The sequence below is a fragment of the Sorex fumeus genome, unplaced genomic scaffold (genome assembly GCF_029834395.1).
Source record: "Sorex fumeus unplaced genomic scaffold, SorFum_2.1 ptg000171l, whole genome shotgun sequence".
Lineage (NCBI taxonomy): Eukaryota > Metazoa > Chordata > Mammalia > Eulipotyphla > Soricidae > Sorex > Sorex fumeus.
In genome coordinates, this window is record NW_026606228.1 from 6,627,441 (window position 1) to 6,651,127 (window position 23,687).

A 23,687-nucleotide genomic window follows, 5' to 3' on the forward strand; every position below is an offset into this window, starting at 1 on the left:
AACATATGTAGCCATTATATAGCTTTCCATTTCAAAGGAAAAGAAACGGATTTAAGAGTTAACCTTCCACCTTTTGAAATGCACACCTAACATGAATCACTCATTCCCTGAGGGTGTCAGATAGTCATTATTCCATCACAGTAGAATCATAACACATATTAAAGTACATTTTTCTGATTTTTATACGTATCTGATAGTTTGAAACTATAGCACTGCAACTTGGGGTGAGAGAGAAGTAGAGTCATGTGTTTAGGTGCCTGTCATGCGTGGCTTGCATGCACCCAATTCCAATTCATTCCCTGATGCCACATAATTTCATAAATATTTCCAGACTCTGTCCTGGAGGATCCCGAACATCATAGTATATGAATCTGAAGCACTCTAGCACTAACCCTCTAGCACTGCCAGGGCTACTCAGATAATCCCCAGCACCACAGGACCCTAGTAGCATCACATGGTATAAGTAGCACCACATCCTTGGGTTCTCAAATTTAACATCTGCTTCAGTTGGACAAAAATCCATGGAAAGACCCCAGGCATCCTATGCACAGTTTGGAAGTAACACCCAAAAATGTATTAAACTATTTTATCTAATAATTATTTAAATATAAAGCCTAGCAACTGGACATTTAAAATATTAAAAATATTCATTTATAATCATGAGTGCCAGACAATCGAATTAGTAAAATCTGACTGCCTGTTACATCCAGAGCATGGTGGCAGGTACTCACTAGAATATAAAAGAGTTGCTGATATAACCCTTGTCCTCAAGAAACTCACATCCTAGTTGTAAGATTTTGATCTATACCTTGAGGACTCTAAGGATTTGGAGAAAAGATGGTAAGGGAAAGAACATTCTAGACTGAAACAGTGTGAGCAAAAATAATAATGGCAAAATATATTTATAGGGGTCTGAATTTTATAAGCATACATATCTACAAAAATGCATCTGATAAGCTCAGAGTAATCGTACCAAAAGAAAACAAAATGTATCATAGAAACTTAATTTTTTTAGTAGCTATTGAGAGCAGTGTTGGGGAGACGACGATCAGTCATTTTTGGTGATTCTGTTTTTGTTGTTTTGTTTTGTTTTGGAGCCACACCTGGTGGTGCTCAGGGTTTCCTCCCGGCTCTACCCACAGGGATCATTCCTGGCAGGCTTAAGGGACCATGTTGAGTACTGGGGATCAAGCCTGGATTGACTGCGTGCAAGGCAAAAACACCCTACCCACCATACTATGGCCCTGGCCAATTTTTTCCTAGTAATTTTTCCAACTATTTCCTTTAATATTTTAATAATTTGTATTTAAATGACCATTATTTACAAAGTTATTGGTAGTTGAGCTCAGTTTTAGGAATATAATATTTCAACACCAATCCCACCACCAGTGTCAACTTCCCTCCACCAGTATTCCAATACTCCATTGCCACTATCCCAACCCTTCCCCCCACTTGCTACCTTAACATGCACATTACAAAGATATGTAGTTTCGGGGTTGGAGCAACAGGACAGTGGGTAGGGTGTTTGCCTTGCACGCGACCGACCCGGGTTCGATTCCCAGCATCCCATATGGTCCCCTGAGCACCACCAGGAGTAATTCCTGAGTGCAAAGCCAGGAGTAACCCCTGAGTATCGCCGGGTGTGACCCAAAAAGCAAAAAAAAAAGATATGTAGTTTCTGCTTAGATCTCATGTTTTCAGTGTTGTTGAGTCTGTGCTTTAGATATATGACTATATCACTCTTCCACAAAACCAGTATAACGGGATACCCTTACTTTCCTTTTTCATCTTCCTTCCCTGCTTGATTTCTTTAATTCTATGTCCTCCTCCTCCCTAAACCCTGGAGCCAAGGATGAACTAGGCATCCCGACTGATTACATTACATTTTCTCATCCAGTTATTCTACATACCACAAATTCTTCTTCTACTTTATTTCACTCAACATATTATCTTCCAGCTCCAACCAGGTTGTAGCAAATTGCAAGATTTTATTGTTCCCTGCAGCTGCATTGTGTTCCATTGTGTATATATACCACATCTTTTTGTATGGTTTGGTTTGGGGGCCACACCCAGAAGTGCTCAAGGGATTACTCCTGGCTCTGCACTCAAGGATCACTCCTGACGGGCTCGAAGAACAGTGTGGCAGGTGTCAAACTCGGGTTGTTCATGTTCAAGATAATTGCCCTACCCGCTGTAGTAACACCCCAGCCCCTCCTGGTGATTCTTTTTTTTTTTTAACTGAACCACTGAAAAATACAGTTACAAAGCTTTTGTAATCAGGTTTCAGCCATACAATGTTCCAATACCCATCCCTCCACCAGTGTACATTTCCCACCACCAGTATCTCCCGCATCCCTCCTGCCTCACCCCCGCCTACTTCTATGCAAGGCACTTTTCTTCTTCTCTCTGTCTCTGTCTCTGTCTGTCTGTGTGCCTGTCTCTTTCTCTTTCTCTTCCCTTTTGGGCATTATGGTCTGCAATACAGTTACTGAGAGGTCCTCATGCTTGGTCCTTTACCCACTTTCAGACACATCTCCCATCCAGAGTGATCCCTTCTAACCATCGTTGTCATAGTGGTCCCTTTTCTATCCCAACTTCCCTTCCCCCCAGCCCTTGGGGCAGGCTTCCAGCTGTCGACCATTCATCCTGGACCTTTTCTCTACTATCCTTGGGTGTTAGTCTCATACTATGATTTTATATATTCCTGGAGGTTCTTGACCTAACATTGTGAGTCTGATGGTTTTGGTGCTCAGTATAGTGGCGATTATGGACTGCCAGAGCAACACCCAGTGGTCCTTATGGAGCCAGGTAATGCCAGAAATAGAAGTCAGTGTACACAGGTCAAAGAGATAGTACAGAGGAACGGCACTTGCTTTGTATGCAACCAAACCCGGTTCAACCCCTGCAGTGCATACAGTCTCCTGAGAAAAGTCAGAACTGATTCCTGAAAAAAGTCAGGAGTAAACCCTGAGAACCACCAGGTGTGGCCCCAAAACAAAAGATAAACAAAACTCAGCGCATTGTGCATGCATATACTCTGTCACTTTAGTGACATCCCCAGCTTCAAGACTTAGGCTTAATAATTTTATGTGAATTTTATTGGAACAAATATCCATACTGTATCCATACTAATACGGCAGAACCTGGCAAGCTACCTGTGATGTATTCGATATGCCAAAAACAGTAACAATAACGGGTCTCACTCTCCTGGCTGTGAAAGTCTCCAATACGCCATTGGGCTACACTAGCACGCAACAGGAACAATGGAGATGTTACTGGCGCCCACTCGAGCAAATTGATGAATAACGGAACAACAAGTTACACAAGTGATTCATACTAATGCCCCCAGCAACATATAACATAATCACCATATGATAGTCATACTGATGTATTTCTAGAGAAAATTTTAAAAATTTATTATGTCACATACAACTTACAAATACACAAAAAATATGAATATGCATTTGTTACATGGCTGAAGAAGTGGACATAAAAGATAGTAGAGCAAAGACAAGAACATGTAGATTTCAGAATAGATATGAGTATACATACATGTACATATATACATACATACACACATATACACCCATGTTCACAGTACAATTATTTCAACATTTTGTGTATTTTAAAAAATTAGACATTGGTTCCTGGTGTGAGAAATTATTTTGGCTTCAATATATCTTTGGAGGTGTCACTCCTGTGTTGCCAGGTACTGAACCCAGGACCTTTCCCCTCAACCCCATCCCTTACATGCAAAGCATGACCTCCAGCTTTTTGAGCCATCTCCTGGTCCTTGTCTTCAAATTTTAACTTTAATTGATAAACAAAGAAACTTTAATCCTAAGATATTTTTCGGTCATTTTTTAGTTTCTTTGTCCAATAAACCATCTTTTATTTATTTTTTTCTATTTTTGGGTCACACCCAGCAATGCACAGGGATCATTCCTGGCTCTGCACTCAGGAATTACCCCTGGCGGTGCTCAGGGGACCGTATTGAATGGGGAATCGAAACCGGGTCAGCCACGTGGAAGGCAAATGCCCTATCTGCTGTGCTATCACTTCAGCCCCCGAATCATTTTTTTAAATGAAGTATTTTCCAAAAATATACCAGTGTATGAAAGTGTCCCTGAACCTATAGACATTTCCCTGACTCTCCTCCAGTGCCTCTGGTACCTGATTGTGTCCTTTTACTCTAGTCCTCATAACATGTTTTAAGAAGTCTGTCAACTTCACTAAACTTATGTACTATATGTTATGCATTCCATTATGTATTATTTTTATCACAAGAAAAACATAAATCTTTGTATAACCAAAATACATTAAAATTTTGTTTGAAAGAGAAATGTTTAATAAACTTCTAATCTTATAACAGAAAATGGATATTTCCACATAATAGAAAACTTTATATCTCAATACATATATCTCAATAGTGAAAATTTCCTCCTTGACCTGTATTAAAAACAAAATCAGAATACAGTATCATTTTAAGAACCACTGCAGAATCCATTTCAACACATCCACTGGCAATACATTTGGGTTGTTTTTTGTGGGGGGGAGGGGTCACACCCAATGGTGCCCAGGGACTACTCCCAACTCTGTGCTTAAGAGACCAATGATCGTGTGCCAACGATCAAACCAGGGTCAGCTGCATGAAAGGCAAAAGTCTTAACCCCTGCAATATTTTTCTGACCCTACTGGTCATATTTAAATACAGTGAAATACTAGAAGTACATCAATATCATGCTTATTATTGAAATTCTCAAAATTACTCAAATATGTAGCTACTACTTTTTTTTTTAGAATTTCAATTTTGAGGGGCCAGAGAGATAGGTAGGTAGGGGGTTTGTTTTGTATGCAGCTGACCCAAGTTTGATCCCCGGCATTCCATATGGTCCCCCAAGTCCACCAGAAGTAACTCCTGAGTGCAGAACCAGGAGTAATCCCTGAGCACTGCCAGGTGTAGCTCAAAAACAAAAACAAATCAAATTTTGAATTATTTAGAATTCAAAATGGGCTAGAATGCCTCCATTTCTGTATGTTTTTCTATAATAAACTCTCCCCTAACAGTCATCATTTTAATTCATTTGTGATTTGATTTTAATTTATTAATCCATTTTTAATTCATGAAGTTTTATCAGCATTAATCATCCTGAAGTTATAGATCAATAACATTAAACAGATGGCTAGGAGGTATCTAGAGTATTCCTACTGTATTCCTGGTGGCCTCCAGAACCTCTTGATAGAGCTACAATACGCAAAATTTCTCTTCAAAAAGGAAATATATAATTTATTTGAATTTCCAGTCAGACACTAAGGAATTTCTGAATTAAGAGCTACATTCTTGGGAGATGTGACCAACTTCTATTTTGTTCCTCAGCAGTTTTACCAAGCTGTCAGAGAAATGTGAGATACTGCATTAAATGTGATGGTACACCTGAAATTGGCCTGCTGTAATTTAGTTTTAGCACTGTAAACCAGGTGCCCACAATGACACAGTACCAAAACTCACCAAAATACAGTACTTCCTATACTTAAAAGATGTTTATTATCTATTCCTAGACAAAAAGGGGAGGACCTCTGAAGCAGTTTTCAGGGAATCCCACTAATGATTCTTGGCCAATGTTGGTTCAGCACAAGGGCTCAAGGATGCAATGATGTTCAGGAGTAGCAGTGCTGGAGATACCTAGGCCCCGCCTGCAGTGCTCGGGGCCTCCAATGCTATTCCTAGTGTTGCTCAGGAGCCTTAAGCACTGCACCCAGGGATGTGCAGGGCACCATGTGGTTCCCAGAATTGAAGCCTGGTAAGATTCACACCAGGAGTGTGCCCTGACTACTTAACACTTAAACTAAAGAATTTTTTTAATCAAAGTTTATGTTAGAATGTTCCATTTCAAATATGGCATAGCTCTTTCACGGCAAGTCTTATATTCACTGGAATTTCTAAATATTCTGAAATTTTCATTGTGCAATCACAGTTTCAATTAAGCCAACCTCTTCCAGTGTAAGGGTTTCAATGAAAGATTAAGTGACTGAATGAATAAATTAGTGATTAAGTGAGTAATAGCTTCTTTAAGTTGCAAAAGCTACTTCTGCTTTACAAATGTCTGACTTATATCAAGACAAAAGCTTAGATAATGCTATCTATGCATGTGCCAAGAGGCTCTGGCAAAATAAATTACTTCTCCCAGACTCAAATCCTTTACTCCAGATCTTATCAACAATTCTACTGTGATCCTGCTGCATTGATTACAGGAAGGAGGGAACAAGATAGAAAATAAATGCAAATGAGCAGAAAGTTATACTCTACCAAGAGCTTCCGAACTATTGTGGCCCTCACTGGTCTCACCCCCAAATGACTATACACTACACGAGAACTCAAAATTGATGAAAACAGTATTATGTACCAATGCGTCGCCAGCTATCAATAGCATTTCTATGTGAGCTAACGATCATTTTAGGCAGAAAAAAGTCCCTTTTGTGAACCCAACTGTATGAACCACGATGATTCCAGGTATAGCAAAATGATAAGCGTCATTCTGTGCCTCTAGTGAATTTTCTGGGGATTGAAGTCAGAGGGGCGGAGGACGGGGTGAAAATGATTGTTACATATCCCTGAGAATACTTGTCTGGCAAATTATCAGTATGACATCAGTTCATCCATTTGCTCGAGCGGGCCCAGTAACGTCTCCATCATGAGACTTGTTGTTACTGTGTTTGGCATATCGAGTACGTCATGGGTAGCTTGCCAGGCTCTGCCATGATGACATTAGTAGTGAAATAAATATTTTGTGGACAATTAACACGACGGACTGATTTGTCTATACTCTGAACTCAAACAAAAAACCCACCAAATTAAAGTGCCCAGCTTAGCACAGGTCTGTCGCTCCTGATAAAGAATGGAAGAGACAAGGTTCAGAGAACCAGAATCCAGAATGTACTCTTTTCTGTCTTATATATCCTCAGTTTAATACGAAAATGTAGGATCAAGGCAGGTTTTAAAAAGAAACAAAGATAAAAATGTATAGTCGAAGTGACATCTGCACTTGTTTGTTCATTGCAGCACTCTTTACAATAGCCAGAAACTGGAAGAAACCTGAATGCCCAAGAACAGATGACTGGTTAAAGAAACTTTGGTACATCTACACAATGGAGTACTATGTAGCTCTTAGAAAAGATGAAGTCATGAAATTTACATACAAGTGGTACAATATGGAAAGTATCATGCTAAGTGAAATGAGTCAGAAAGAGAGGGATAGACATAGAAAGATTGCATTCATCTGGGGGATATAAAGTAACAAAGTATGAGATTAATACCCAAGAATAGCTGAGATCAGCACCAGGAGGATTACTCCATAACTTAGAGGCCAGCCGGGTATCCTAGAGGAAAGGGCAGTTCAGATAGAGAAGGGAGCACCAAATAAAGGATGTTTGGAGGATCCTCCCAGGAGGGGAGATGCATGTCGAAAGTAGACTATGGACTGAACATGTTTGCCACTCAATGCCTCTTTTGCAGACCACAACACCCAAAAGGAGAGAGAGAACACAGGGGATTGCCCTGCCACAGAGACAGGGGGGATGGGGGGATGGGGGTGGTAGGGATATTATCCATGGTGGTGGAAAATGGGCACTGGTGGAGGGATGGGTATCTGATCATTGTATAATTGAAACCAAAGCACAAAAAATTGTAAATCTACAACTGTAAAAAAAAATAAAATAAAATAAAGGGAAAAAATGTAAAAAAAAAAAAAAAGAAACAAAGATGATCCAGGATGGGGACTGAAGTGAGCACAATGTTGAGAAAATTGTAAGTGGATCATTTTTTTCCTTCCACAATCACCACTTCAAGGTCTTATCAACAATACGATCTTCCACCATCTCTCATTTTTATATTTTAAGCATCTTCTGATTAGTTTCCCTGGATAAAGTTGCCATTGTCACAAGGGAGTCAGAATATATTTTATAAGTAACTTTGTTTGTCTTTGAACAAATCACTCAGAACAAATTACTCAATCTCTATGACTCGGTTTTCATATATATATGAAAGGTTGATCAGTCAATCTTCATTAGATACTCATGTAACTCTTCTTTGTAGAATTCACTGTAGGCACTGAACCACACAAATGACAACAATGTGTTTAATGCCTGTCTCTTCCACTAAAATGTGTGAACTGCTGGGTCAGAGAGATAGCACAGGGGATAATGTACTTGTCTTGCATTGCAACTGACTCAGGTTCAATCTCTAGCATCTGAGATGGTTCCCTGAGTCCCTCCAGTTCCCTGAGCCCAGAGGCAGGAGTAAGCCCTGAGCACTGCAGTAGTAGCCAAAAAATGTGACTTGAGGGACCCTGTCTATCTTAGTCACAGCTTGATCCCAAGTTCTTGGCATACATAGGGCCTGGCATAGATGAGTACTTAATAAATATGTAATTGAATGGGAAAAGGTCCTCTTTTTGCTCATTGTCCCTCTCTCCTGTCACTTCTGCTTAGGAGATGAGGGAAGAGAAAAGCAGTAGAACGTCATTGCGTGTATTTCAAGCTATCATTCCCTCTACTCATTCATCCCTTTGCTCTTTTCTTATGCCTTCCCCCTTCCTAACCTCCCTTCATGTCTGTCCCTTCATTCCTCCCTCGTCTAGGGTTTCCTCTCTGCTCCATCTCCTTCCAGCTGGCCACCGTCCAAGCAGACATTGTAAGATTTCACCCCTAACCACAAACTGCCTGAAATGAAAGGCACTGTTTACATTGAAATCAGGCTGTCATGAAAATGTGGTAGGCACTGTGTTTCTAAATTTCAGGAGACTGAATTTCCAAAGAAGGAGTATATACAGTTAAATTGGAACAGAGGGTTTTTTGAATTGCTTCTACTTAACTACCACTTGGCTCACCTACCAAACAGAATGTCACACCACTATAAACACAAAACTTATTTAGAACTTCAGAAAGAAGCAGGATTATGTCACAAGCAGAAATAGGCCAGAATGCCTAAATAGAAAAAGTAGAACATTTGAACACTGAGAACCTGAGTGAGGCTAGAAGCCTTGGCAACTCTGTAAGCTCTGTGTCCTTGAACAAGCATTAGCCTCTCGAAACTTAAGTTTCCTTCCCTAGTATAGATGATAACAACAGCTACCTTATAAAGCTGTCATAAATCAAATTAAGTATGTGGTAAAGAATTTTGTGAATTCTAAAATTCTCCACAGAGATATTTGATTGATTAATACACCAAAGTTTTATTAATCAAGCAGTTCTGTTTTCACAAGTCACTAATAGCAGAAATAATGTATGTAATAATAAATGTACCAAAATAGTTATCTAAAACTGAAATTATTTTAATCCTTAGTGGGATGGTAAATCTCTTGAAATATCACCACTTTCTTAATTTTAATATTTACATTTTTCATCCTTTTTTGACCACACCCAGCTGTGATCAGGGCTTACTCCTGGCTCTGTACTCAGAGATCAATCCTGGTGGGTTCTGGAGACCATATGGGATGCCAATAATCAAATCTGGGTCAGCTGCATGCAATGCAGTGCCCCATTTGCTGTACTATTGTACTATTGCTCTGGTCCCAGATTTTGAACCCTTTATCTATGCTTGTTTCTTCTGGTTTATCGCTATATTCACTTTAAATTTTTTTAGGTTTTTGGACTACATCTGGCAGTGCTTAGGGATTATTCCTGATTCTTTTTTCAAGGAATCACTCTAGTGGTGCTCAGGGGACTCTTTGCAGTGCCGAATATCAAACCAGGGTCAGTCGACTTTCTCATGTCTAGTCTGAACACACTATCATGATTATTTTATTTATCTATTTAATCCTAAAAAGATCTTATCCAATGCTGTTGGTACAAATACATTCAAATTCAACCATATATCCTAAACCAGATAATAAATGATCACTTAGACTCATTCCAAGTTTCTAGCTCCTATTTATATATTCGTATGTATTATATTTAAACTTTGGTATGTTCTATTTCAAATGTCATTGCCTCCACTGTCTTCAAAGAGTAGAAAAACGCTAGGAATCCACTATAGTTCCAAAATATAAATGAACTAAATATCTAATATACGTAGAGCTTTTCTTGACTCCTTATGACTATTAATCAATATAACTGGACATGTTCCACTAGTGATAAATAGTCACAAAATAATATTTAAAGTACAGCTGCCAATTCATAAAATAAAAAATAAATCCACGAAGTTATGTGTCAATATTTTATGATATGTTTTGCATTACTGATTATTATACCTTTGATCATCACTTTCAAATTCTTGATGTTTTAATGGGTAAATGTTAAAGTTACAAACATTAAATGTCACTCTCAAAAAAAATGGGCATCTAACTTATCAGAGAGATAGGTAACACAAAAGGTATTGCAGACAAAGTTTGGTTCTATATCTGGCACTGTATATGCTGGCCCTCCCACACTCAGCACAGCCAAAGGTCACTCCCAAACACCGAGCCAGAAATAGCTGCCTAGCTCTACAGTGTGGGACCCAAAGTCCTCCCTAAATCAACAAAAATTGAATATAACAATATATCGTACAGCAGGTGGGGTGCATGCCTTGCATGCAGCCAACAGGATTCAATTCTGGTCACTGCAAATGGTCTCACAACACAGACCAGGAGTGATTCCTGAGAACAGAGCCAGAAGTATGCCCTGAGCATAGTCAGGTGTAGCCTCCAAACAATAATAATATAAAATGGTTCCTATCGATTTGTATGAATAAGAACTTTGAATTCCAAATAATGTTTGTAATTAAATAATTCCTTGTTTAGTATTATTTTTAAAATCTGAGGATAACAATCTACTAATCACGTACAGAGGTTTCATTAATCCATAAGCTATAAAAACAAATATATTCTTTCTTCTAAAATTAAGAAAAATCATTTAAAATGTATCATGACATACATTCACGTTTAAACACACTATTGTGCCTATTCTTTCTACATATGGTCTGACTAAATTTAACATTATTAGCATACATTAATAGTACTTGTTGAAATGTTGTATAAGTCTCTATTAATGCCATTCAGTGTTGATCCTCTTAATGATTTCGTAGTTTGATGCCTTACTTTTAGTTAATACATACCTGTGGTTTCAAAAACACCAAACTTCTTATTCTCATCTTCTCTCAAATGATAGAACACTTTCTAGTCTGGCTTAATAGACCAAAAGCTATTAACTTAAAACTATGAAAAATTACCTTGTAGCCAATTGTCTTCCTATAGTAAAGAATTTCCTTTTCCAGGAGCTCAAATAAGCGCAGTGGAAAAAATTGAAAATCCTGAACATTTGGCTGTTTTGGAGGTCGTGGAGCCTGTTTGGGTGGGAGTGGAGAATGTATCACAAACATGTTTTTGGCATAGAAGTGAACTTCTTTTTGAACTTCTATTTATATTTTGCCATTTCTTCTATATATAGAAAAAATGATGCAAAAGAATTCACTTATACAGTACTTATCTAGCTATCAAATGCCTTTATCTACTGCTAAAATTCTAGACATTGTGAGATGCACTAATAATAAGTAAAACTTAATCACAGATGTTATAAAAAAAACTACAGGAAAACTGACCTCACACTGTTTTACCTTTGGAACCTTTGGCTCACTGACACGTAAAGCCTCTCTGAAGTAGGCATCCACTGCATAGTTTGCTTTGCGTTCTCGTTTAGGAGGTTCAATCCATTCCACCATGCCAAGCTACACGAAACAAACAAGAACAATCAATACATTCAATTACTCTAAACTGTATTTTTTGGTTGTTTTGGGAAGTGTTTTTAGGCATTATGGTCTACAAAGCTGTTAATAATAAACTTGCAAGCCTACAGTGTTCCAGCTTCAAACCCACCACCTGTGTTGTTAGCAAACATTGAGATTGCAGAAGCATCAGATAATGGAAGTCATGAGAAAAAAAAACAAAGCTTATTTTTATAAGATTATACAAGTAAAGTTAAAAACCTTGTATTGGAGACTGGACTGCAGGGGAAAGTCTGAGAAAAGGTGAAGGGAAATGGGTATTGGTGAGGAGGAGGGGGTATTTGAATATAGTATGCAGAAATCCATGTCAATTGGAAACATCACAAATCATGATGACTAAAATACTTTTTCAAAAGATTTTGTATTATATACAAATATAAGGATTATTTCTTTCTTCTTTTTATAATCTAGGTTTAAAATCTTATGCTTAATAATTAAAAATTTTGCAGTCTACTTAGAATTTTTGTTAAAATAGTATTTAATATTGAAGAAAGGCAATAGAAGATGAACACTAATTCTGTAATAGGAGTATGAATTAGTAAATAAGTGAAACTGACAAATGAGCAAAATCAACAGAAAAGAATATCTACATCCTTTCAATCAAGAGAAATTTTAATGAAGCTTTTTGGTACGCTGTCTGTAGGAAGTCAATGAAATCAGAAAGACCTGAATTTGAAATCAGGGTCTGCAACATTACAAACTGTGTAACTTTGAGAAATTATTTTCTTCGTCTCTAAAATGGGAATAATAATGCCTATGTAAGAATTAAATTTGACTATGTGTTATGTGAACTGCCTCGAGTTAAATATAAGTTATTGAGCATCCCATATGGGGTGAAGAATAAATTGGCAACATTATGAAATTTTGCCCCAAAAGAGTCAGAAAATATCATTTTAACAGTAAACAGACAAAACCGATAATCCAGTCATGTATTTCTAGTTCAAATCTTTTTCTTTGTTTCCATGTCTATCCTAGCACATTTTTACAAAAGATATTGGAAAAAATGACATTAAACTGCATTTAAAATCTCCACTTTATTTGATCTTACCCTAGGGTTGAGCTCCAATTTTCTACCGTATATTTTAAAAATTTTATTGAATCATAGTGAGATACACAGTTATAAGGTTGCTCATGATTGGATTTCAGTTATGTAATGTTCAATACCCATCCCTTCACAAGTGTACATTTCCCACCACCAATGTCCCCTGTTTCCCTCCCACCCACGCCCCCCCCCCCCCGCTCCCTCACCTGCCTGTGTGGCAAGTACTTTTCTTCTTTCTCTCTCTCATTCTATCTTTCTCTATATCTCTTTCTCATACCATATTTTTAAAGGGCGTAATAAACCATGGAGGTAGCTCAAAGGGCTGAAGCACATGCTTTGAAAGTGCTATCCATGGTTTCAAGACCCAACACAACATAATCTTCTGAACATGGCTTGGATCAATACCAGAGCACAGAGCTAGGAAGATGTCCCCTGCACTGCTGCCTAGTGTGTCCCAAAAATTAAGTACAAAAGAAATCACATGATAAAGTGATATGACTAGGATGATGGTTAGCAAGTTACAAACTCTTAGAACATCTAGAGAAGGAAACACTAATAGACATAATCGTGATGACTACATTTATAAAAGACAACGCAGAATCAGGTTAAAACCAATGTGAATCTATTCCTACACTGGACAGTCGCAAGCGTGCAGATGCACAACATCTCATACTTTACACCACTAATATATCAAGACTATCACACAATATCTTATGGGGTTTAAAGTAGAAGGCATCCAATCTTAGGGGGAAATACACACACACACACACATAGATAGATAGATAGATAGATAGATAGATAGATAGATAGATAGATAGATATATGCACACAAGGCTCAACGGTTAACAACATGCTACTAATCTCTTATAGAAGGGCTTAATGGCTCCTGGGTGAATTACAACAATCTTCACACACTTTCCTCTAAGAAACCTTTTTTGGATTATTTTTAGTGTATTATTCATAGCAAGCAATACAAAATAAATTATTTTGGTTCTGCTTTGGGGCCAGGGTTTGGGGTTCGGGATGGAAACATCCCAAGTATGGTTGTGGGAAGGTGTAATGGAGGTGGGATTAGTGCTTGAATATTAAATGTAATCAAATATTGTGAACAAAATTATAAAAATTTATAAAAATAACTCAAAAAAACCAATGTGGGAGGAGTTATAGTAATAGTACAGCGCATGAGGCACTTGCCTTACACACAGCAGGTCCAATTTTGATCTCCCACACAACAAGGCCTGCTCAGGAAGTGATCACTGAGCATAGAGACAGGAGAAAGGGCTGAGCACAGGCAGGTAAGACCACGAAACAAACAAACAAATGAAAAACCAATGTGGTTAGTAAAAGTAGACTATTACTTGACACAAATTACCAAATACGTCTGAAACACCTATTGTATTATTTGCAAAGTCAATGTCAATGATACAATGATGGATAAAATAGTCTTTGATCAAGAAACTTATAAATCAGTTTTCTGATAACTGTAAAATATATAACAGTAAAATGAAGCATCCTGAGGGAAGATTCCCAAATACAACAGTATTGAAACAGACACCAGAATAAGCCCAAGATTTAATGGAATTATTATTATGTGAGGTTTCTTACTACAAAAAATTAGACTAAAGAATCTTTAAGGTCTTTATCTCTAAGAATCTTTAAAATATAAATATGATAATAAGTTTACAGAGGGATAAAATTGCTACTTGCACACAAAAACAGGTTAATGTGAAATAACAGTACTGGAAAATATATTCTATTTATGAATACTATTTCATTTATCTCAAATGAGAAGCAAATAAATAATAACTTAAGCTAACTTTATTTTTTTAACCAAGATAATTTTTATTAAAAGACACTTGCTTAGGGGCCAAAGCAATAGTATGCGCAACCATGCGCCCACCCAGGTTCAATCCCTGGTACCCCATAAAGTTCCCCAAGCACAATTAGGAGTGATCCCTAAGCGCGGAGCCAGAAACAAGCCATGAGCACAGCCAGGTGTGGCCCCCAAGACAAAGCAAACCAAAAAACTCGCTTATAAAGATCTGAGGATTTTGACATATCATGTCCCCTACTTAAGAGAAAAAAAATTTACCGTCATTACATAATTTTCATGATTTATGTTCAATATTCTTGCAGATTTTCAATAATCTTCAAAGTATAATCTGAATTTATTTCTAAAATATATCTTGACAATATGACTAGATAAAATACAATTGAAACTTAATATTCAGGTAAAATATCTGATTTTGGACAGAACTATTAATGTCAGATATTCAATTATAAAAGTATAACTCCTCATAATCATGTTATAATTTTAATAATATGATTACGAGGACTTATATTTTATAAGATAAGCAATTTTAGCTCTTATCTGTGCTTCATTAATTTGCTAATATTTTAAGTACAGGAAGCCTGTTCTATTAGAAATAGATAAATATTTTACTAAGTCTGATTTTCCTCTAAGAACATAGATAAGAAATTGAATGATATTTAAACTCTTCACTGTTTAATACTTTCCACATTATAAAACACTGTAATACAAATAATTGTAAAATTAATAAAATTCGTATCTTATAATGAGATCTGAAAAGCATATTAGGAAAGCAATTTCCATCCTGTGCAGGCAGGCCATAACCTCCATCTCACCAGAATAAACCATATGCCTCTTTGAATGAAGGCGAGAGATAGAACAACCAGATAGATCTAAGATGAGAATCCAAAAACTGTAAGAAATCATGGTAAGAAGAAAGTATTATCAGCGTACCAGTTGCAATACTAACTAAAGCGGTTCATTTTTTTAGTAAAATCAATACTCATGAATAAACTTTCTATTTTAATAAAATGCATATTTTTGTTAGTTAAAAAATATAATAGACTTTTATGGAAAATGTGAGCAACAAAACAATCATGTAATTGTATAATAATCCAGAACAAAAATAAACAGTAATCTAAGATGTTGTAAATAATTATATTTAAATATGAGCTATTTAATATTTAAATATTAAATAGAATAAATGAAGCACATCACTTTCTTAGATAAAACCCCCAATTAATAACTGCAGATAAAATATAACCACTAGGGGAAAACCTCAATAATTATTGCTGATGAGTGTCAACAAATGCTAAAATTGGTGGGTAAAAGTTGAAAAGTATGTCTATACCTCAAGACACTTATCAATTACAAAGGAGTAAATAGTAACTCTACAGTAGACAAACTGAGTGATCCAATTTGGGATGTCCAATAACACAATATGATGAAATCTTATATTCCCTGATATGGTACATTGACAAGGATATAACAGCCCAAAATGCACGGTTTCAATCAAATCATGAGAAAATATCAGATAGCCTAAAGTGAGAAAAAACTTACAAAGTAATGGGCAAATACTACTCAGAAGCCTCAAGATCATGAAAGACAAAGACAGGAATTTGACAGATTAGAAGAGGTTTAGAAGATTAAGCAGCAAAATAACATGTAGGTCAAGAAAATGCAAATACAAATCATAGACAACAAATCTCACACAAAGAGAGAAATTTTTTTCAAAGATATGTCTGAAAAGGGACTGCAATCTATAATATACAAAGAACCCTAGAGCTCAACAATAGAAAAACAATAACCTTATATAAAAAATAAAAATGGAACTTGCATATGGTCCGAAAATTATGCCTCTGTGTATATCTGAAAGCTATGAAAACACTTAATGAAAAAGATGCCTAAATCTATGCTCACAGCAACATTATCACAACTGCCAAAATTAAAATGAAACCAATTTGAATGCTCTTCAATATATAACTGAATTTGGAGACATAGTACAGTGGGTAAGGTGCTTGCCTTGCATGCAGCTGACCAAAGTTCAATCCCCAGCACTATAGGAGTGAACCCTTAGTGCAGAGCCAGGAGCAATCCCTGAGCACATCCAGGTGTAGCCCAAAACACAGAGAGAAGAGAGAGAGAGAGAGAGAGAGAGAGAGAGAGAGAGAGAGAGAGAGAGAGAGAGAGAACTCTGGATTAAAAATAATTGTGGTGAGGGTCAGAGTGATAGTACAGTGGGTAGAGTGTTTGCCCTGCATGTGGCTGACCCAGGTTCAGTTCCCAGCATCCCATATGGTCCCCTGAGTACCGCCAGACGTAATTCCTGAGTGCAGAGTCAGGAGTAACCCCTGAGCATCTCTGGGTGTGGACCAAAAAGCAAAAATAAATAAATAAATAAATAAATAAATAAATAGCACTGCACTGTAGCACTGTCGTCTCGTCGTTCATCGATTTGCTCAAGTGGGTGCCAGTAACGTCTCCATTCATCCCTGTCATGTGCTAGTGTAGCCCAATGGCGTCTGCTCACTCCAGGACCATGAAGTGAGACTTGCTGTTACTGTTTTTAGCATATTGAATATGCCACGGGAGCTTGCCAGGCTCTGCCAAGCAGGCAGGATACTCTCGGTAGCTTGTCAGGCTCTCTGAGAGGGGCAAAGAAATCGAACCCGGGTCAGTCACATGCAAGACAAACGGCCTACTCGCTGTGCTATCACTCCAGCCCAAATAAATAAAATAATTGTGATATATATGTTCAAAGGTATACTACTTTGACATTTTTAAAAAGATAAAATGTGTCTATGGGGAGAAGATGAATGGGATTTTAGATGACTTTACTAAGTGAAAAAAGTAAGAAAGAAATTATTGGATGACGTCTCTCATGTGTGAAATATGAATTAGTAGCGCAAACAAATGGGCAAGAAACAAAACTAACTTTCTGTTTCATTGTGAAATAATTTGTTTTCTACAGCTGGTTATGAGAACCATATGATGTTGTGCGGCCGTGATTTGGATTTCTGATATTTTACTTATAAAGCCTGGAGGGATTTCTGCCAAGAGCCAGATAATTACGAGATTGGTTTCTGTGTCTCCGGAGCTATGGCCGTGCCAGAGAACCGCTCGTCAGGGACAACTCGTGACCTCGGTAGGTCGTGAAGGATGAGCCGGGAACGTCCCCCTTCCCATGAGCTTGCACAAAACTAACTCTTACTCTCGGTGAAAAATACACTAGTTACCAAGGGAAAGGGGGGAAAAGGTGGGAGAAATGAGGCGTAGGTATCTTTTGATGGAGAAATTACACATCAACTTTTCTGGTAAGTGTGATAACAAATTACACATGTATAGAGGATTGGAGCCATAGGTATAAAAAATTTAATAATATTTCTAGCGAGTAAGTCAATGGAAAACTTTTTAAAAACATTTTAAATAGCTCAAAATTAGGACACCTGCTCAAAGAATATAAATTGTTCAACATTACGTCATCAAGGAAATAATGAGATACCATTACACATCTATCAAATCCTCACGAGATCAAGTGTTGGACATATTGTAATCAAGTGTTGATATGGAACAACTCTTACTAGTTGCAGTAAGGAATGCTAAATAGCATAGACACTTGGAAGATAGACTGGAATTTTCTTACAAAATTAAATATAATTTTACCATATCTCACCAATTGTACTCTTTAGTATTTATCCACATTAAATAAAACCTGCACAGAAATGTTTAGGCATCTTTACTCATCATTACAAAAACTTGGTAAAGGTAAAGGTAAAGGCCCTCCTGTTGATCGTCGATTTGCTCGAGCGGGCCCAGTAACGTCTCCATTGGAGACTTTGTTGTTACTGTGTCTGGCATATCAAATGTCCTTCAATAGGTGACCAAATAAACTATTTTGCATATTTCCAGACAATAGAATATTGCACTGTAGCACTGTCCTCCCGTTGTTCATCAATTTGCTCGAGCAGGCCCAGTAACGTCTCCATTGTGAGACTTGTTGTTACTGTGTTTGGCATATCAAATACATCATGGAGAGCTTGCCAGGCTTTGCCGTGCAGGCGAGATACTCTCGGTAGCTTGCCAGGCTCTCCAAGAGGGGCAGAGGAATCAAACCTGGCTTGGCTGGGCCGGCCGAACACAAGGCAAACGCCCTACCACTGTGCTATCGCTCCAGCCCAATAGAATATTTTACTAAATATTAAAAAAGAAATTTGCTACCAAACCATGAAGAGTTCTCTAGGAAACAAATACTATAAACTCGATTTGATAAGTGAGAAAACTGAATGTCCAAAGTAACTTAATTAGTGATAGAGTAAGTACTTCAGCTCAAAGTTCGCATATTCAAGCATAATCCTATATCAATGAACTTTCCTATATGCATGACACCAAAAAAATCATAGTAAGGGAACAACAAATGGCCCAAGGCAACAGAACCTAAGAACTGGTTCTCAGGACTGAACTTACCATAGTGGGGGGACACAGTGGCTTGAGAATGAGAAATACTAATGGAGGGTGTGGTGTTGGGAAAGTTGTAGTAATAAAACCTTATCATTAATTATATTATAAATCGTGGTGACTAAAATTTAAAAAAAATTAAAATACAAGTAGTAGAAGCAGCGGAAATAATAATAATAATAATAATAATAAAATAATAACTCAGCATTAATAATTTTAATTCAAATAGTAGTAGCAGCAGCATGGAAAATAATGATAATAATAATAAAATAGTAATTCAGCATGAATAATTTTAACTGAAGTAGTAGCAGCGGCAGGGAAAATAATGATGATAATAATAATAAAATAATAATTCACGTTGAATAATTTTAACTCACCTCAAATTTTTCTCTATAACAGAGTTATACAAGGTAAGTGCAGCATTGTTTGATAATTCTTAAAGAAAAATGTTCATTTCAGAGTCTACGTTAAGGATAAAAGATTATTTTTTGGACTGGTATTCGGTTTTTAATAGTAAACTTAATTAGCAAATGTACTTGACTTTTAATGATACATGTCGGAAACAATGTTGTAGTATAATTTTCTTTCAATCAAAATAAATAATTACCTTCTGTTTTTCTCTATAATCTTCTCCTTCAAATTTGTACAAACTTTGTTCAGTGTCCATTCTAAAATTTTTCAGAGAAGCCTCTCCCATTTTCTGGAAACGCTCGTTCATCTCAGCAGTCTAAAGATGAAGAAATTGAAATTCCAATATTATCACGGAGTGTCTTTTTAAAAAATCTGTGAATTTTTTAAGTCCAGTGTTTGAGAGCAGAGAACATAGCTCGAGTGATAGAACATAAGTCTTACATGTGTAAGACACCAGATTCCATCTCCAGCACTGCATGCCAATCCCAGTACCACTTAACTCAAGCACTACTAAGTCCCCAACCACCACCAGGACTGAGCACTACTAACAGTGGCCCTAGACTTCAGGGTCTCTGGGCACTGCCAGGTGTTGCTGCCATGCAATAATTTTTTGAAATCATGTTTTGATTGAAATTGTCAATCTGTTCATTTGCGAAAGAATGATTGGGTCAGAGAGACAGCTCAAAGGACTGGAATGCATACTTTGCTATGGGAGCCCATGTTTGATCCCCAGTACTACAAGACCCCGTCAGGAATAGCTCCCAAGAACCATGCTGGGAATGGCCTGCACCCCAGTTCTGGTACCTCTGGGTGTGGCAAAAATAAAAAACAATGTGAGCGATTTGAACATCAAATTTGGATAAAATTTAACTTGCCTCATGCTTTTTAAGTGTGTAAATGATTCTTCTTAAGTATTCTCACTTAGTCTTTCTTTCAATTCTTTTCTCATTGAAGATGTAGCTATATTAGTATTCTATTGCGTTATTTTAACAGGCCAATACTATAGCAAAGGTAAATGTGAATTAAAAGAACATATTTTGCATACTGATATAACACAAGACTGCTCAATATCACTTGCCATCAGGGAAAAATGTAAATCAAAACCACAATAATATATAACCTCACATCTGTTAGGATGGTTATTTGGAAGACAAAAAATAACAAATATTGGTGAGAATTTGTAGAAAAGGAACCCATACACCCTAGCTAAGGATGTAAATTAGTACAACTATGGAAAACAGTCAGTGTGCTGTCAACTGTCCTCCCGTTGTTCATCGATTTGCTCGAGCGGGCCCAGTAATGTCTCCATCATGAGACTTGTAGTTACTGTGTTTGGCATATGGAATACGTCACCCGGTAGCTGGCCAGGAATTGCCATGTGGGCGTGATATTCTTGGTAGCTTGCCAGACTCTCCAAGAAGGGCAGAGGAATCGAACTCGGGTCGGCCATGCTGACCTCGTGCAAGGCAAACGCCCTACCCGCTATGCTATCGCTCCAGCCCATGGAAAACAGTAAAACAATAAAACTAAAATTCCTGTGTGATCGAGTAATTCCACTTCTGGGTATTTATCCCAAAGGAAATGAAAACAAAAAGGGATATATATATATATATATATATATATATATATATAGAGAGAGAGAGAGAGAGAGAGAGAGAGAGAGAGCCCATGTTCAGTGCAGCATTACATGCAACACCTGAGGTCGGAAATAACCTAAATACCCATTAGTGGATAAATTAATAAAGAAACATACATGAAAGGGGCTGAGGAGATAACTCAGGAGTCAGAGGTTTGTGCTTTCCACGTCCCAGACCCAATTGAAATGCCAGCACAATATGTATGGTTCCTCCAAGCACCGCTGGATATAGCCCTCAAGAGGACTCAGCTACCAATGGGGCCCTCAAGGTCCCCAAACACTCCCAGGGTGTCCCTGGTGATTGCCAGCACCATGGGGCACAAGAACAGCTCCACAACCTGACTGGCCGAATGTCACCAGCCATAATGATCTTCTTTAAATGCAATTTTTTTAACAACTGTACCTCATGGTGTTTCACTAATAAAAATTAAAAAGTAAATAAAAAATTGAAAAAAGAAAAAAAGAAAACTCAGACACACACACAAAAAATCTCATAGATAAACGAATAGATTGGTGGCATCAAAGGTGATGACTGAAGGACAATTATAAAATACATAAGTCCTGGGGCCAGGAAAACAGCTCATAGGTCTGGAGCATATGCTTGGTATGCAGAAGCCCTGGGTTCATCTCCTAGCACTGTATGGTCCCCAAACACCAAAACAGGAGCAACCCCCAGCATCACCTGGTATAGCAAAAGCAAAAAATAATAATAATAGGCAGTACAGCAGGTAAACCACTTGCCTTCTCTATGCAACCTGGGTTCAATCCCCAGCACCACATATGTTCCCCGAGTCCTGTAAGAAGTATCCCTAAGCACAACTGTGTGTGGCCCAGAAGTCACTCCCCCCTCCAAAAACAAACAAACAAAAAGCAATAAAACATAAGTCAAGAAGATGGAGTCACGGTCACGATCCTCCCGTTGTTCATTGATTTGCTCGAGCGGGCCCAGTAACGTCTCTATCATGAGGCTTATTGTTACTGTGTTTGGCATATCGAATATGTCGCGGGTAGCTTGCCAGGCTCTGCCGAGCGGGCGAGATACTCTCGGTAGCTTGCCGGGCTCTCTGAGAGGGGTGGAGGAATCGAACTCAGGTCAGCCATGTTGGCCGCTTGTAAGGCAAACGCCCTACCGCTGTGCTATCGCTCCAGCCCAGAAGATGGAGTATAAATCAAAATTACCTCAAGAAATAAAATGATTGAACAACAATTCAACGAATTTATAGGAAAGAAAGTAAATAAGTGATCATGGTACATAGCCAATGGAGAGAGAATGAGCAAGTCTTAAAATCAAGACGTTAAGCAACTTGGGGGCTGGAGCAATAGCACAGCGGGTAGGACATTTGCCTTGCACGCGGCTGACCCGGGCTCGATTCCCAGCATTCCATATAGTCCCCTGAGCACTGCTAGGGGTAATTCCTGAGTGCAGAACCAGGAGTAATCCCTATGCATTGCCGGGTGTGACCCAAAAAAGCAAAAAAAAAAAAAAAGACTTTAAGGAACTCAAAACCCAGTTTCTTCACCAAATCGGAGCCAGGGGTAAAAAGACATAAAGGAAAGGTGGGCCTACACAGTTAACATAAAGTACAGATGAGGGGACAGAGTGATAGCACAGCAGGTAAGGCATTTGCTTTGCACGCGGCCAACCTGGTTATGATCCGCAGCATCCCTTATGGTCCCCAGAGCATTGCCAGTAGTAATTTCTGATGGAACAGCCAGGAGTAACTTCTGATCACCTCTGGATGTGGCTCCCCAAAAGGTGCAGATGCTTTATCAACCAACAGCAGTGTGTCAAATTCAAAATAATTCAGGAGGGACCAGAGTGACAGTACGGCATGTAGGACACTTGCTTCACACATAGAAGGCCGAAGTTTGATCCCTGACATCCTATATGGTCCCCAGAGCCTGTCAAGAGTGATCGATCCTTAGGCACAGAGCCAGGAGTAAACCCTGTGCAACTCGGAGTGTGGCCCCCCCAAATCAAAATAGTATAATTCAGGAAAGGGGAAAATTAATTGGGGGATGAATGAGTCAGCACTGCTTGGTTGTTGTAAATGAGTGTTAAGTGCCTGAAGGTTCATTATCTTGCCGTATATTGAAATTATCCATAATAATTTGTGATAAAAAATGACACAAAATCACAATATTTTGAAATAACTTATTATACTTAAATAAATCACACATAAATATTTTATGAACTGTTCACAAGATTTTTTTAGTTAGCACAAAGTATCAAGAGATGACTTCTAATCCAGTACCTAAAAATAAGTTGTAAGCAAAGCAAAGTAACAAACAAAAAAAAAAAGAAAAAAAACATGAACTCAGACCATAGATTAAGACTTCTATATGAGAAGGGGGCATGAAGAGTAAGGGGAAGACAATGGAGTGTGGTGGAGAAATATTGGTACTTTGTGGTGGGCATTATTTAATATACTTTGAAGAAAGGTGTCCTCCCATTGTTCATCCATTCGCTCGAGCGGGCACCAGTAATGTCTCCATTGTGAGACTTCTTGTTACCGTTTGTGGCATATGGAACACGCCACAGGGAGCTTGCCAGGCTTTGCAGTGCAGATGAGAT

General features: G+C 37.9%; 1 protein-coding gene across 6 annotated transcripts in view; it reads right to left on the bottom strand.

The window, feature by feature from the left end:
* The window catches only part of SMARCA1 (SWI/SNF related, matrix associated, actin dependent regulator of chromatin, subfamily a, member 1), a 103,490-nt gene that overhangs the window by 37,048 nt on the left and 42,755 nt on the right, over positions 1 to 23,687 (bottom strand). For 5 of the 6 annotated variants that reach the window (XM_056107739.1, XM_056107734.1, XM_056107738.1 and 2 more), the window contains 3 exons: positions 19,673 to 19,792; positions 11,576 to 11,701; positions 11,207 to 11,320 (listed from right to left, as the gene is read on the bottom strand). In XM_056107739.1, coding sequence (XP_055963714.1) covers positions 11,207 to 11,320; positions 11,576 to 11,701; positions 19,673 to 19,792 — 360 coding nt within the window. The remainder of the gene's footprint in view (positions 1 to 11,206; positions 11,321 to 11,575; positions 11,702 to 19,672; positions 19,793 to 23,687) is intronic. The other variant, XM_056107735.1, reaches the window with a different exon arrangement.